Source organism: Halichoeres trimaculatus, unplaced genomic scaffold, assembly GCF_033239565.1.
Source record: "Halichoeres trimaculatus isolate MK-OKI-2021-1 unplaced genomic scaffold, fHalTri1.1 fHalTri1_scaffold_1, whole genome shotgun sequence".
NCBI classification, from domain to species: domain Eukaryota; kingdom Metazoa; phylum Chordata; class Actinopteri; order Labriformes; family Labridae; genus Halichoeres; species Halichoeres trimaculatus.
Window position 1 is genome coordinate 42,324,800 of NW_027437179.1, and position 16,872 is coordinate 42,341,671.

Consider the following 16,872-nt stretch of genomic DNA (forward strand, 5'->3'; position numbering starts at 1 on the left):
GCTCGTCTGTTGTTGGGGAACGTCTTACATTTTCTTTTGGCAGCTGAGCTCGTTTCCTACTTTTGTTTGGGCCTCAGAGAAAATGACTCATTTGTTTAACGCCAGCGATCTGCGCCGCAGCAGAGGGACGTACTCAGGCAGCGGTTGACGTCCTTCCCTCTCTGTCCGAAGTGTCCCGAGGGGCAGGCGTGGAGGCAGGTGCCGTGGTGAGACATCCCATCCCTCTGCAGGAACAGGAAGAGTCGCTCGGGGCAACGCACGCAGCCGTTGTCACGTGAACACTCCGCGCAGCTGCGACAGTCGTCCGACGTCTCTCTGTGAGCTGTGGGAGACAACGGAGAGCAATCAGACTCCAGAAATCACCAGAGAGAGGTTAAAAACAGCTTTTCTGAGTGTGAAGGGAGAAGCTTTCAGGTGTTTTCATACAAAATGATGGACGACAGCTCCTCTAAAGCGAGGCCAAAAACACCCACTGCTTGTTTTGAGTCTGTAAGTTTGCCACATGTGAGAAGAGAGACGCAAAGTGAAACCAGGAGGGGAAAGAAAGTCGACGCCACTAATCCTCATGATCCTCAGAGATTTGTGGACTCCATGAAAAGTCTCCCGCTGAGGTTAAAGCTCCTGCGGGCAGAGGACGGACACATGTAGACACAACGAAAGCTGCGGCGTGATCCAGCCTCAGATAACTGAGCATCAGGGACAGCTGTGGCAGCTTTTACAGACTTCATGTTCAGGAAATCTGAGTGGTTTGGAAATCATGGATATCTCTGCTGTTGATTTTTATTAACTCAGACTGAAAACTGCTCTAAACTGCTGCAAACTGCTGCAAACTGCTGCAAACTGCTGCAAACTGCTGAAGGGTTCCTGACCTTTAAGGGATGGCTCAGTGGTTTCAGACTGGGGTTTGCATGAGCTAAATGTCTCCAGTTGTTGTAAATGGAGCCACAGATTTCACTGATCGTCTGATGTTTGCAGAAAACTTAGAGTCTGATGTTTCTGCTCCTCACAGCGCCCACAGCAGCTAGAAACCTGGGATCACAAGGTCCCAGGAGAACCACATGCTCCTGCAGGAATCTCACCCATGCTCCTCCCTAAACTTCAGCTCCTTCAGTTCATGCCTTCTCCTCTCTGTTGGTGTCTTTATAGAACGAACGTGTTGTGTCATGTGAGATTATGAAGTTTTTCCAACTCCAACGTTAACTTTTCCCCATCTAAAACCTCAGATTTCCACAGGATCTAAGCTGCTGATGACTTCTGACCATGTCTTAGTGATGTAGTTTTGTGTTTGAGCTTTATTCTGAAATGACCAGATACTCCGATCGTTTTTGTGTCTGATTTCCTGTTTGGTATGAGCTGCTCTGCGGAGATTGGTGTGTTTCTGCAGCACACCTTTGATGTCTCTGTTTGATTAATGCTTAATGATGATTAAGCCTGATTAATTATAATTTCAATGATCTTTAACTTTTTTGATCACACCTTTTTTTTCCTCTTACTGTCTTTTTTCAGTTTCAACTTTCTGTCACTCTTTTGGCGAGAAGGGGAGGGTTTCAGGGAAGGGGGGTTGGAGGGCGTGATTTACATACTGTCAGTGAATAACCTGGCACTCGGCTGGATCATAGGGGCCGTTAACATGACAACAATTTTAGAGTGAAAGGCAAAAGTTTTGTTGCATTCGACCTCGCATTTACATGGAAACAGCGTTTAGCCAACCGGAATGTCCTGAAGAGTAGATTTTTTCTGAAACGCTGCCGACACTGTTACTGTGTAAACAGTAGTGATCTACTGTGTTGAGCTTGTTCTGCTCAATCTGCTGAATCTGTGACTGTCTTTAACTAAATGAGCATCTGTTGCTCCACTTCTGCTCCAAGCATTCACCAACACACCAGATGATCAGCCCAACTCTACTTCAGAGAAGATCTACCAAAAGCTGACATTTGTGGTTATAACAACTACTACTAAAAAAAAAAAAAAAGAAAAAGAAAAAAAAGAAGAAACAACAACTACAACTAAAAAACAGAAAAAAGTAGAAAAAAGAAAAAACTACTACTGAAAAAAAACAGAAAAAAAGAACATAAAAAGAAACAACTACTACGAAAAAACATAAAAAAAGAAAATAAAACAAAATAACTACTACTAAAAAAGAAAAAAAGAAAAAAAGAAAAAACTACTTAAAAAAACATGAAAAAAAGAAAATAAAACAAAATAACTACTACTAAAAAACAACAACAAAAAAGAAATAACTACTTAAAAAAACATGAAAAAAGAAAAAAAAACAAAATAACTACTACTAAAAAAGAAAAAAAGAAAAAACTACTTAAAAAAATCATGGAAAAAAGAAAAAAAAACAAAATAACTACTACTAAAAAAGAAAAAAGAAAAAAAGAAATAACTACTTAAAAAAACATGAAAAAAGAAAATAAAAAGAAATAACTACTTAAAAAAAAACAGAAAAGAAGAAGAAAAAAAGGAATAACAACTGCTTAAAGCTTTTAAATCCTACAACCATACTCAGAAACAGTGAATTATCCCTTTAAGGAAAGCATTTACGAGCAGCTGACGGAAGAAGACGTGATATGTCTGAGCCTCTCTGTCTCAGCATGAACTCGTGTTTCTGTGCGTGTCTGAAGTATTAAGAGGAGTAAACGTTTCACAGAGCGAGCATCAGGACGGCTCTGAAACATTTCACACGTCCTGCTCGTCTGGCTGACAGCCTCACGTCTAATCCTGATGAAGAATCATTATATTTAACCAGCGAGCAGCGCCGTCTGCAGCCTGAGGATCCAAAGAGAAAGAGGAGGAACGCTCCTGATCTGACGGATAAGAGGAGATCAGGAGAGACAGGAGCTGAGGCTGCAGAGATGAAGAGCAGGCGGTGAGTGTGCGTGAGTCTGAACAATCAGCTCTGATCCTGACAAAATACCTGTGGCTGCGCGCCCGCCTCTGCTCCCTGTGTCTGCAGGTGTGTGTGTGTGTTTCAGCTGGAAATACAACCTGTGGCTTATCAGGGACGGAGAGGTCAAAGGTCAACTTAATCTCACATAAACGAGTTGTTAACGACAGGAAGAAAACTGCAGATATTAGCTCTTCACGTCCCGAGAGGATGAGAAAAACCTGCTCCTGCTTTTCTCTAAATAAACGAAAAACGATGCAGATGCTGACTCTTTCTCTTCACTGACTCAAGCTTTGAAAGATGTGGACTGCAGCTCTCTGACTGATCAAATGAACGTCACCTCTGAAGGGATCCATCAGGTAAGATGGTCTGAGCTAAACGTAAACAGGTGCAGCAGAGCCTCAGTCCAACAGCTGCGCCTCCTGATCCTCCAGGTGTGAGCGTCGTTTGTCAGGAGGAGGTGAGAGTCTGAGATCTGAAGAGGTGAAGGAGAGGTGATACAAGGAGCACGGCTTTCCTCCTGGAGCTGCTGACCATCCATCACAGAGAGGAATCACCAGTCTGACATCCAGAAACTGCAGCAGGAGCAGCAGCAGGAGAAGCAGTAAGAGCGGTAAGAGAAACAGCAAAGGAAACAGCAAGAAAAGCAGGAGCAGAAAGAGAAGCAACAGCAGCAGAAGCAGAAAGAGAAGCAACAGCAAGAGATGCAGCAAGAGAAGCAGCAGCAGCAGAAGCAGAAAGAAAAGCAAGAGATGCAGCAAGAGAAGCATGAGCCGCAGCAGGAACAGCAGCAAGAGAAGCAGCAAGAGAAGCATGAGCCGCAGCAGGAACAGCAGCAAGAGAAGCAGCAGCAGGAGAAGTGGCAGAAGGAGAAGTAGCAGCAGCAAGAGATGCAGCAAGAAAAGCATGAGCCGCAGCAGGAACAGCAGCAAGAGAAGCAGCAGCAGGATAAGCAGCAAGAAAAGCAGCAGTGGCAAGACAAACAACAAGAAAAGCATGAGCGGCAGCAGGAGAAGCAGCAAAAAAAAAAACAGGATAAGCAGCAAGAGAAGCAGCAAGAAAAGCATAAGCGGCAGCAGGAGAAGCAGCAAGAGAAACAGGAACAGCAGCAAGAGAAGCAGCAAGAAAGCATGAGCAGCAGCAGGAGAAGCAGAAAGAGAAGCAGCAGCAGGAGAGGCAGCTGAAGGAGAAGCAATAGCAGCAGCAAGAGATGCAGCAAGAAAAGCATGAGCGGCAGCAGGACAAGCAGCGAGAGAAGCAGCAGCAGCAGAGAGAGAAGCAGCAGCAAGAGATGCAGCAAGAGAAGCAGCAGCAGAAGCAGCATGAGAAGCAGCAGCAGGAGAAGTGGCAAAGGGGGAGGAGCAGCAGCAAGAGATGCAGCAAGAAAAGCATGAGCGGCAGCAGGAACACCAGCAAGAGAAGCAGGAGCAGAAGTAACAGGAACAACAGCAGGAGAAGCAGCAAGAAAAGCAGGATAAGCAGCAAGAGAAGCAGCAGGAAAATCATGAGCAGCAGCAGGAGAAGCAGCAAGAGAAGCAGCAAGAAAAGCATGAGCTGCAGCAGGAGAAGCAGCAAGAGAAGCAGAAGCAGGAGAAGCAGCTGAAGGAGAAGCAATAGCAGCAGCAGGACAAGCAGCGAGAGAAACAGGAACAGCAAGAGAAGCAGCAGCAAGAAAAGCAGGAGCAGCAGGAGCAGCAGGAGCAGCAGGAGCAGCAGGAGCAGCAAAAGAAACAGTGAGAGAAGCGGCAGCTGCAGGAGCTGCTGCAGCGAACCAGCAAGTGGAGATTCAGCAGAGGAAGCAGCATTGGCATTAGTTTTTTAGACTCCTTTTATAAAAATCAGTTTATGAAACTGTGGTTGAGTTCAGGAAAGCTGAACATGTTCATGTTTAAGTTTTTAAACATTCAGCCACTGAAACACAAAGAGAAAAAGCTTCTTTTTTCTGCTTCTCTGTTTTGGTTTCATCGCGCTCTCTCCACTGTTCCTCCACGCAGCATCACCACAGCTGCTCTATTCCTCCTCTTCACAGTCTCCAACAGCTTCTGGTTGAAAACAAGCCTCAGCAAAGGGGGGCCATGGGGTGGCATCAAAGCATCACGAGGGGTTAATCTGAACAAATCTTGAGTAAAAATTGTCCAAAAGAAGAGAAGAGAAAATATTTTCTCCTCTGAAGAGAAAAATCTTTATCACAGGCTGCTGCTGGGCTCTGAGCTTCCAGTGGATTATTACACCCTCACGTCTCCCCTTTAACTACGTCCAGAGTTTTGACGGCACCACTCTGAGCTGTAACGGCCTGTTAGTCGTAAAACTGTGGTTCAGTCTGGAGGAGCTGGACGCCTTTACGGTGAAGTTTCTGAAACTTCAGTTTCTGCGTCACGATGAGGAAAAAGCTTCTTCCTCTGCTTCACTGAGACTGAGGCTGAGAGTTATGTAAAAGAGTCTGTGAGAAATCAAATTGATTTCTAGTTGGTCTAAAGGAAGCACTAAACACTGACCTTTGACCCTGCACATGTCACAGACTGCCTCCACCCCCCTGCTGGGGCGGGCTCAGAGATAAGTGAGACAGGATGAGGACTAAACGAGGATCACAGCGCAGCAGATTTCCTCTGAAGGTCGCTCACAGCTTCGCTTTGAGAACGCTCTGCACATGTGCGATCGATCTGCGGGCTTAAGAGACTTCTGGAGGCGCGGCAGGTTTAGGTAGCGTAAAACGCCGACCTCTGACCCTGCATGGGATCGCACCAGGTTTTAACGAGCACCAGGTGGAACCAGCTCCAGCGGGGTTTGAGGGAAACATGCTGAGAGAGTCCACGCTGGAGCTGAACTCACATGAGGGTTAGACGGACTGAGAGGAGCTGAGAGGAAGCTGGACACGGGAAAGAAAGAGCGATCAGACACACGCTGGTTTTATTCTCTCAGACTGTGAGAGGAGAGCGGCTAAAAGACGCTAAACGTTCATTAAGAGCAAAGTTTTAGACCAACGAGTAAATCCTAACACCTGGGAAGGTTCAGAAAGTCTCACTAAGAGAAACTCTTCAGCTTCCACACAGCCCTATGTTCCCAAGGTCAAATGTTCCCACAGCCCTATGTTCCCTATGTCAAATGATTCCACAGACTTATGTTCCCAAGGTCAAATGTGCCTACAGCCTTATGTTCTCCCTGCCAAATGATCTGACAGTATTATTTTTCCACAGTTAAATGTCCCACAGCCTTTTGTTATTTCCATCAAATGTTCCCACGGTCATTTGATTCCAAGGTCAAAAGTTCCCACAGACCTTTTTCTTCCTGCCCAATTTTCCCACAGCACCTTGTACCCAGGTCAAATGTTCCCACAGGCCTTTGTTCTCCTTTCAATGATCCGACATTTAAATGTTCCCACAGCCAAATGTTCCCTGTCAAATGATCCCACAGCCAATTATAAACACAGCCCTATGTTCCTCAGGTCAAATGTTCCCACAGCTCCATGTTCCCCAGGCCAAATGTTCCCAAAGGCCTATGTTCCTCAGGCCAAATGTTCCCACAGCTCCATGTTCCCAAAGGCCAAATGTTCCCACAGCTCCATGTTCCCAAAGGCCAAATGTTCCCAAAGGCCTATGTTCCTCACTTCAGTTGTTCCCAAAGGCCTATGTTCCCAAGGTCAAATGTCCCCACAGCCCTATGTCACCCTGTCAGATGTTCCCACAGCCCTATGTCACCCTGTCAGATGTTCCCACAGCCCTATGTCACCCTGTCAGATGTTCCCACAGCCCTATGTCACCCTGTCAGATGTTCCCACAGCCCTATGTTCCCTGGGTAATATGTTCCCACCTCTACATTCCCCTGTCAAATGATCCCACACTCAAATTATACCACAGCCCTTTGTTCCCCGGGTCAAATGTTCCCACAGCTTTATGTTTCCATAGTCAAATGTTTCCACAGCCCTATGTTCCCAAGGTCATATGTTCCCACAGCTCTTTGTTCCCCTGTCAAATGACCCCCAGGTCAATTGTTTCCAAGCCCTATGATACCCTTGTCAAATTTGCTTACAGCCCCATGTCACCCTGTCAAGTCTTCCCACAACCCTTTGTTCCCCTGGTCAAACGTTTCCACATTTCTATGTTCCTCAGGTCAAATGTTCCAATAGCCCTTTGTTCCATTGTTAAATGACCCCACAGTCAGATGATCCCACAACCCTATGTTTCCTAGCTCCAATGTTCCCACAGCCTTATGCTCCCACAGCCCCTAGTTCTTCTGTCAAATGTCCCCACAGCCAAATGTCCCCTCTATCAAATGTTCCCAAAACCCTCTGTCTCCACAGCCTTATGTTCTCCAGTTAAAGTGCTCCTATAGCCCTATGTTCCACTGTCAAAATATACCACAGTCAAATGTTTCCACAGCCCTTTGTACCTTCTGACATTATTTACTTTTCTGGAAAGAACTTCACAAGAGCATCAGCTGATAATCTCTGTTAAACCTGACATGAAACCGTGTTTTTACCTTTAATAACTTATGGAGAAGAAAGAAGTTGTATGTTTTCTGAAAAATGAAGTGCTCACTACTACTGTCGTATGCACTGATTGTGGTGGGCTACGTTTGTCGTATGCTACGTTGGTTTTCAGTTTCACTGTAACGGATCAAACATGATGATCTGGAAACTTCTGAGAGGAGGGGTCAGAGGTCACAGCTTCCTGGCTAACAGCTGACGGTGCAAACACCTGTTTCTCCACACACACACACACACACACTCAGGGGACTCCTCTGCTGCTCCAGACTCTCCTTCTCACTCAGATTACAGACGAGGGGGAGCACAGGTTGTTAATCTGCACGTTCACTTTTCTGCACGAGACTCATTTAACAGCACAGCCGGCCGAGCCCTGAGGAGGAAACACGCAGACGGAGGTGACGGGGAGTCAGTTACAGAGGTTTTAAAGTGAGCTGTTTCCAGGTATGTTTGATGGTTGAACTCTCAGTCTGAAAGTGAGGAGCTAACAGGACTGAGAGTTTCAAAATGACGCTGAAGTTGAGGTTAATTCCTTTAAGCTGTGACACAAACAGACCAAACCTCAGCCCTCAGTCAGACCTCATGTGGACCTCATGTCCCGAGGCCGTCTGCGGAGCGTGAAACACTCAGAGACCTCCGTTTGATCTGCCTCCGAACCAAAACACACAATTATTTCTAGACTCACCAAACATTATGTTTGCAAAGTCCAGAACGTGGCGCGGCGAGCAGCAGCATCACCTGCGCCTGATTACGCTGCCTCTGCCTGTAAACACGTCTGTTTGTGTTTGCTCGCTGCAGCGTGGAGGCTCCACCCAGAGCTCGGAGGTGTGTGAGGTAAATGCGTGCAAGTATTAACCTCATTCTCTCCACGGCGGAGTCAAAGCTGAAGGTCTGAGATTTAAAAACTGAAAAACGACGACGCTCACTGACTTTAACACCACACAGGATCAACTCTGCTTCTGAAAAACTGCATCACGAGGCTGAAAGTTTGACGCTCCTGGTTTTAATTTGCTCAGAGAGTGATGTCTCCCTCTGCAAACCCCACCAGAGACAGATTAAATCTCATATTCTGATCCGTCCCTCCCTCCTCCCTCTGAACTCTGCAGACACAGGTGCTCACAATTACCTACAGTATCCTTACAGAAACATAAATCACGCTAATGGACGTGCTAACGGCTTCAACCCCCAGACTTCTGCAGGTTCCTGCCTTAAACCACGTCAGGCCAACGCTGCGTGTGTGGAAAGTACAAAGTGGGTCTGTGAGGCGGTGGGGGGGCGGGTACGCCGTGAGGAGATGGATTGTGACAGCGGGTCAACCTGTGGAGCTCGCCAGCAGAGTCTGACCTTCAGAGAGCTGGGAGGGTTTTCTGACCTGTGAGCAGATACACACCTCAACCACATCCTCATCACGCTATGGGTTCAAAACTTTCATTTACCACCTCTGCATCTTACGCTTTGAAATTCCCAGGATGCATTTCTGCATTGCCTCATGTGAAATTTGTGCAAGATCTGAGCAAACAGCTTTTGCATTAACACACTTTCTGGGCTCTAAAGAAGTTTTACACTCTTAACACTAAGTACACAACAAATACTTAAGTCTAAGACACAGTTTGTGGATTATCTTGATTAAAAATCACTGATGTCTTCATGAAATGTTAGTAACATGTTTTGGTCCAAAAAGCCAATAAATCAAGCACAGCAGCATTGTTTCCAGGCTCTCATAGCCCCTCTGTTCAGAACGCTCTGATTTAGTGGGCGTGGCCTTCATATGTAAATGATTCACCGCTGATACCGCCCCGCTCTTCCACGTCACTGAGAGCGGCGCCACGAGCTCCGAGTGCACAATGTTTAGAAAACAGAGAAGCTCGTTTACCGTAACATTACAGGGTAAAACAACAGGCTAACTGCAGCTAAAGTTAGCATCCTGAAGCTAACACAGAGACAGGGGGGACACTGAGGAAAAGCTCTTCCATCTGCTCCACAGCACACAGCATTTAAAATACTCACATTTCCAGGGTCCCAGGTTTGTTGGAGGATGGTTGGTAATGCGCCTGGATTCAGGACCAGTCTATTGGCTAGCCCTCTGTTGGACTGTCCAAAGTTGGAAAAGCAGTCGGCCGGGAAGTGACTAGCACACACATGCACAGTTTTACTGAGTGTAGCTGGAACATTTCCTGATAAATGAACTCTAGACACTTAGTCTGTCTTCTTCTGAGATGGGAAGCTTGAGCATGGAACTATGTGGCTGTTTACAGACAAAAACAGAGCAGTGATGGCTCTTCAACTTTGGCATTCTCAGAGGGGGTTTGGGGGTATCTGCTCCGGTGGACCAATCAGGTCAGACTTGCTCCTGATTGGTCAAAAAAGGGAATTGCTGACGTCAGCAAATCCCCAAAATCCAAACAGCTGGTTTTAGGTCAGGATTTTATATTAACAAGCTCTACTAAGAACAGGTTTGGTCATTAAATATCACATTTTGTAGGCTGGGAGGAAAGACAAAGACACACAAATTTCACTTAAAGACTTAATAAAGTGATTTTTGCAGAATATGGGATCTTTAATATAAGCCACGATCACCGTATTAATCCAGAAAATGTCTCGTTTCAAGTCATTTAAAGACAAAAACTGGTAAGACGTTACACAATCTCCCGATGGGGTAAGAAAAAGGTTTCTTGTGTAAAGACCTTATGCTAGACTTAAGAAACCTGTTAGGCACATTTTTCTTTCCTCATTGGCAGACTTTTTATTACTTGTTACAGCAATTCAGACCTCATTTTTGTTTTTTCACCAACTTGAAACAAGACAGGATGAAAACAATTTTTTTTTAAAAATCAGTTTTTGTGGTGTACACCAGACAATTGGACTCAAGTCATAGAGACTTGACCTGAGTCAGCCTTGAGTCGCAAATTTGATGACAAATATCTCCTTAGCTGCTTGTGGCTCATATTGTGGCCTAATGAGACAAAAATCAGACCAACTCTTGGTAAAATTCCAGTTTTGACAGCACAGTTCGTTTTTTTTCTCAGAGGCATTAACTTTAGTTTCTCAGCAGAATCTGAGCCTGTGTGTTTCAGGTTTTTTCATCCTGGTTTTGTTAAATCTGCAGCTTTAACAGCAGCTGTCAGGAGAGTCAGCGGCTCCTGATGGCTCCACACAGACCCTCCAATCATCCTCTGACACCTCTCCTCTCACTGAGCGTGTGCGAGCGTCAGGAGCTGAGCTGACGCTGTAATTGAGACCGGATGACGCTCCATTAGTCCTGAATTCCTGAGGAAATGCCAGACGGCAGCGGTGGGAGCGAGGGTCACCTGCCTGAGACTTGACGAGGACTCGTTTGAGTCGGACGTGGATTTGAGGAGAACCTCTGCTCGCTGCAGAGCGTCTGCCGGAGCGGAGCCTAATGAGGAGCGACACGAGGATTCAGAGTCTGGCACGGTGGGAGGAAACTCTGTTATGACATGAGAAACATCTCTGTCTCAGTGTCTGCAGCTGGGCTTCATTATTGATGTTTGGGTAAATGATGGAACGTCTTCATCCTCGTTTAAAGTCCTCCTCACTGGAAGGAACCAGAAACATTAACGCTCAGAGCTGAGGTTTGAAACTGACGCTGAGATATTCAGCACAACACGGATCATTTTATCTGTTCTGTTTTCAAATGTTGGAGGAAAAGTCAGAGATCAGAATGATTCAGCTCCTTTTTCCAACATTTGATGAAAACTTTACCCCCACTGGTCACTTAGGGAACTGCACGGAGCAGGCATGAACTGGCATGGGGAACATAAGTATTGAACACAGCAACTTTTTTCTCATCACATTTATTTCCAAAGCTGCAATTCAAAAAAAATTTCTCCCAGACATTGGTATTAACTCAAATAATCCACACATGGAAAGAAATCACAACGTTCAACGGCCACCTTACCATCAACAGGCCACGCACAGGAGCTCCTTGAAGATTTCTGACCAGGGAGTCAGAAAGATAGTCAGAAGAGGACTCAACCAGCCAAGGACCACCCTGAAAGTGCTCCAGAAAGACTTGGAGGCAGCAGGTACAATTGTTACAGAGAAAACATTAAGCAATGCACTCCACCGCCATGGCCTCTATGGACGTTCAGCCCACAAGACTCCATTCCTCAAGAAAAGGCATGTTGAAGCTGGTTTAAAGTTTGCTAAACAGCATCTTGACAAGCCTGTAGAATACTGGGAGAATGTTGTCTGGTCAGATGAGACCAAAACTGAACTTTTGGGCTGTCATACTACAGACCATGTTTGGAGGAGAAATGGCTCTGCACATCAGCCAAAAAACACTACACCAACAGTGAAGTTTGGAGGTGAAGCATCATGGCATGGGGTTGTTTCTCATCTCATGGTGTTGGCAAACTTCATATAACTGACGGAGCAATGAATGGAGCCATGTATGGGGAAATTCTTGATCTGAATCTGCTGCCATCCACCAGGATGATGAAGATGAGACGTGGCTGGACCTTCCAGCAGGACAACCATCCAAAGCACACGGCAAAGTTGACTCTCCGATTATTGTTGATTTGTCCCTGTCCATTGTGTGGTTTTCATGTTTGCAGTGGTCTGATATTCCTGATTTTAAGTTTTCCTGATTTGCCTTTTCCTTTTCTGCCCGGGTGAGACGTGTTGCTGTTTGTTTTTCGCACTCCTCCTTCCGTCTCCCTGATGTATGATTTATTGCATGTTTTGCATGGTATATTGTATATGACATTGCATTTATTGTCCGGGTGTATTCTGTCCTTGGGGTGTACGAGTAACTGTCTGAGTTTTGTGTGAGGTTTGACGATTGTTCCAATATTATGTTTCTTTATTGCTCGTTGTATTGGCTCTGGCAAATCAGGAAAACTTAAAATCAGCAATATCAGACCACTGCAAACGTGAAAACCACATAACGGACTGGGACAAATCAACAATAATCGAATCAGAAAGCAACAAATACAAAAGATGGATAAAAGAGTCAACAGAGATCAGGAAACGGGGAAAGGACACCATCAACAGGGATGAAGGAGCCTTCCAGCTCTCACACACCTGGGACACACTCCTCCAGAGGCCGTCAGGCAACGGGGGCGTAGCTGGTGGGACAGATCACGTGATCAATCTGTCCCGCCGGCTACTACCGGAAACAGCTGATACAAAGACAGCTGTCTGGATGACAGCTTCTGAAGAAGACGGCAGAGTTACGTCGAAACATGTCAAGGTAACCATACCTTTTTGTCTTCAAAACACGTTTGTCACAATAACTCAGCTGTATACCTCGTGTTCTTTAATGTTTGTATTTAAAACTATCGCTGTTATTGCAAGATTTCCTGACTTGGCAACTGGAACACTTTTAAAGCGAAGATCACGTCATTCCCACTCCCCACTTTTCAGTTCTGATGTAAATAGAACGCAACAAGCTCCCCCTACTGACCAAAACAGGAAGTGCTAAGCAACAACAAAACCCACACAAAACCAATCGATCAAAAAAACAATTTAAGGCTAAAAATATTTTTAAAAGATTTCAAGGTAACTCTTTCCTGACATGTTATTTCTGTTTTTAAATGTGTTTTTAATCTTCTTTGACTAAATAACCAGTTTTAAATGCAGTTCATTTGCCACAGCGGGGCCTTCATCAGCTCCTGTGGCTGATGATGATGATGGTGGCACTGGCTCTGAACCAGGTCCTGCAGAACCTGTAATCTAGACTTCTTAGACTAAGAGCAAAGTAATCCAGCCTCTTGATAAATCTGATAAAACTATGAAATATGCATAAAATCATTTTGGCTGATGCTCTTTGACCATGTTTGTTTCGTAAACATGGTAAACATGTCAAATCGTCTAATATAATCAACTTTTAAAAAGTCTTTCTGCTGCACAATGTGATCCCATTCAACTCTATTGGGAACATGTTTTTCTCCAGAGAGAAGTAAATTATTCATAAAATGGCAATAAGGATTATAAACACAGATATGCATGCAAAAAAGGGGGCATCATACAGGAGAAAAACTCAAAGAGTAAAAAAAAGTTTTTAAAAGGCTGAAAAAATGACATTGTAAAGCCTCCCTGATTTTATTGCTGATTAAATTAGCAAATTATTCAAAGCGCAGAGTTTTCTCCAGTTGAAAGGTTGCTTTTCAGGAAATAATGGTGCAGCTTTGCATTTTTCTTTACGAAAGAGAATCTTCTGCAAAAACATCTCACATCTCGGCAAAGAGTCGATGCAAAAGTTAAGAGAAAAGTAAACATCAACAGACACATCGCCCTGAAACTGTCTCTGTAAATCACATTCTGCAGATTTTCATGTTTAGTTTTAATCTTTGTCTTTAAAGAGTGTATCAGTGAAGATACAGGGGGCAGATTCTGAAAGAGTCCTCGCCGCTTGCCGTACTCACCGCTTTGCTTCTGCACCACACCGGCGCCCATCCTGATCACCTCACAAAGCAAGGACATCACAAAGGCAAAGACTCGCAGATGCATCTGGGCTGCTGGCGAGCGCCCGCTTCAGCGCCGGGCTGAGGACATCAGCGGGGACTCCAGGAGGAGCAGGTCAGAGGTTTTTTAAGATCCACAGAGAGGGACGAAGACGACGCACACGCAGGGGGGGGGGGGCTTTAGAGATGATGGAGGTGAAGGCCAAACGTAGGAGAGAGCAAAGGTGAGACGGAGGAGAAAATCCTCCTGGTGTCTGTCCGGTGTCAGGCTGCAGATTTAGAGCCCAGACGAGGAGACGAGGAGGTGAGGAGGCGGCGGCCCCGTGGAGCAGAGAAGAAGAAGAGGAGCCAGAGATGAGGGCAGCAGAGCCGTGTGTCCACACTGGCAGCTCACGGGGAAAGCTCACCATTTAACTACCACTGTCGAATTTGCGATAAACGAGCTCCACTTATCCCACAGCCATCTTTAACCCTTGGTGGGGCCTAAGTGGTTCCATATTTCCCGCCTGATCTCCAGCCCCCTCCTCCCTCCATCCCTCCCTCATCCCTCCCTCATCCCTCCTCCCTGCGGCTCTATCTATTGTTGTTCAGCCTCTTCTTTTTATTATCCCGCTGCAGCTCGGCCTGAATGCTGTTTCAAAGAGACAATCCTGCTAAAAGTCAGCTCGATGTGACCACCCTGAGAGAAGAACAACAGCTGGAGAACATGTTGGCTGTGCCCACCAGGGCTTAGAGTAAGGCACAGACAAAGTCTGCATTTATATACTCTAATCTGACTCTGATGTGTGGTTACAGATAAAGAATGTGAGCTGACAGAAAGAAAATGAGCCTCTTTGGTTCGCTGTGAGCCTCAATCCACACCGTGACGCCTACATAAAGATAAAACATGTTGCACAGAGGAGAAAAATGTACAGCTGACTCGCTCCAAGGTTCAGGATTCTGGCCTGGAAACCAAAATATACCCCGCATAGCTGGAATATTTACCGCTTCCAAACCTGCAAACAATAAAACTGACAATGTAGGATTTCTGTGGGGAATGAATTCATGTTTTAGCTGCTACCACGCTAAAAATAAAAAGATTATTAAATAAAAGTTGGCATCAAAAAGATACAAAGCTAAAAAAAAATACAAAGACAGTCATGGTACTTTTGTTGTTATTATGTAAAAGGCTTCAAAATCAGAGAAAAAAACATTTTGGTGTAGTAAGACAGCCATTCCCTGAGTGTCAGTTAGAGCCTTATTATTATTATTATTGTAATAATAATAATAATAATAATAATAATAATAATAATAATAATAATAATAATTATTATTATTGTTATTATTATTATTATTATTATTATTATTATTATTATTATTATTATTATTATTTTATGTTTAATTTTAATAGTATTAAAAAACTATACCTAATTATTATAAAATAATTACTACATTATTTTTATATACAATATATTTATATTCTTTTTTTCTTCTTCTAATTATCTTTATTATTATAATTATTATTTTTATTATTATTATTTTGTGTTTAATTTTTATAATATGAATAAGACTATACTTTACTATTATTTTAATAATTAATACTTTTTTATTTACCATTGATTAATATTCTTCTTCTTCTAATTATTATTATTTTTATTTTTATTATTATTGTTATTGTTATTATTTACTTCATAAATATTTATTTTTTACAAATATTTATTTTTAATTTAATTGACAATTAAAAATCAAAATGGTTAAAATCAAACATTCAATAGTTAAATAACATAGAACTACTTGTTAGAAAAGAAAAAAAAAAAGAAGAAGCTGCAGTTCCCTCAATGTCCACTGGAGTCTCACCCCATAATTGATACAGTCCCCACAGAGCTCCGTGTTAAAGCAAACTGCAGTACCCTGAGTGTCCACTAGAGCCTGTCTCAGTGTGTCATGTTTGAAGCTTGGAGCTCACTCAGTGGTGGTTTCTCTGGGCTCTGTTGTGGTCTGACGTTGACTCATGGTTTCAGTGGCGTGTTGTCCTCTCTGGCGTGTTGTCTCTCTTGAATGTCACGTCTCAGTTTAGCGGCTCTTTGAGCAGATTTAGTGTCTGACTCACTGAGGCCTCGTTAACGGATCAAAGCTGAGGTTTAATGACTGAAGCCTAAACTCTCCATCAGGACCGTCTCCTCCTCCTCTGAGCTCTGGGAGGAACCGCAGACGTTCCTCTGTCAGATTCCTGCTCAGATTCCTGGGTGATGTTTTTATGAACTCTTAAAGGTTTCAAACCGTCATCCTCAGATCACAGATACGTGTTAGTCAGAAGCTGAAGTGAACAGGAAGCTCTTCTGATGAAGCTCAGCAGGCTCACATGCCTGAAGTATTACTCTTCAATGAGGACCTCATGTCTCTGAGAGAGGAGCCGGACTCAGGCTGTGAGGGTGGTCCCATGTTCAGAGGGAGCCGTAAACGAAAGGTCAGGATTTTGATCCCTGCAGCAGCTAATGGATGCATTTCTGCAGAGCCTCTGAGCACCTCTCTGAACCTCCTGTCAGAGAGGAAGAGGAGGAGCCTGAAGGGGAAGATGTTAACGGGTAAACCCCAAAAGACAGATGGCCTCGCCCTTCATGTGATGTAATGATCTCCTGCTCCAAACTTTGCCCAAGTCTCGTTACAACCTCAGGAAGATCTCCTCTCATGACATGACGGGACACGATGTGACGATCTCTTCCCTCCTTGTAACAATCTCCTTGAGGCATGACAATCTCATCATGCCGTGACATGGCGAAATGACCTGACAATCTTTTCCCTTGTTGTTACTTGATGATCTCCTCCTGACATGACAAAAAATGACAGGACGATCTCATCATAACATGACATTCTTCTCTTCTTCTGATGGTTTCTTGTTGAGACATAATGTTACGTAAGATTCTCATAATGCAGTGACATGATGATCTCATCATGAAGTGATGTGATGATCTCGTCCCTACATGTTTCGTGACGGTCTCCTTGTGATGTGACATGAGGATCTCCTTCTGGTGCGACACAATCTCATCATGCTATGAACATCTCATCTTGCCGTGGCATGAGGATCTCATAACACC

At 44.3% G+C, this 16,872-nt stretch overlaps 1 protein-coding gene across 1 annotated transcript in view; it reads right to left on the reverse strand.

The window, feature by feature from the left end:
* Positions 1-16,872, reverse strand: part of rspo4 (R-spondin 4) — a 56,335-nt gene that overhangs the window by 31,821 nt on the left and 7,642 nt on the right. The window contains exon 2 of the mRNA XM_074669104.1: positions 134-322. Coding sequence (XP_074525205.1) covers positions 134-322 — 189 coding nt within the window. The remainder of the gene's footprint in view (positions 1-133; positions 323-16,872) is intronic.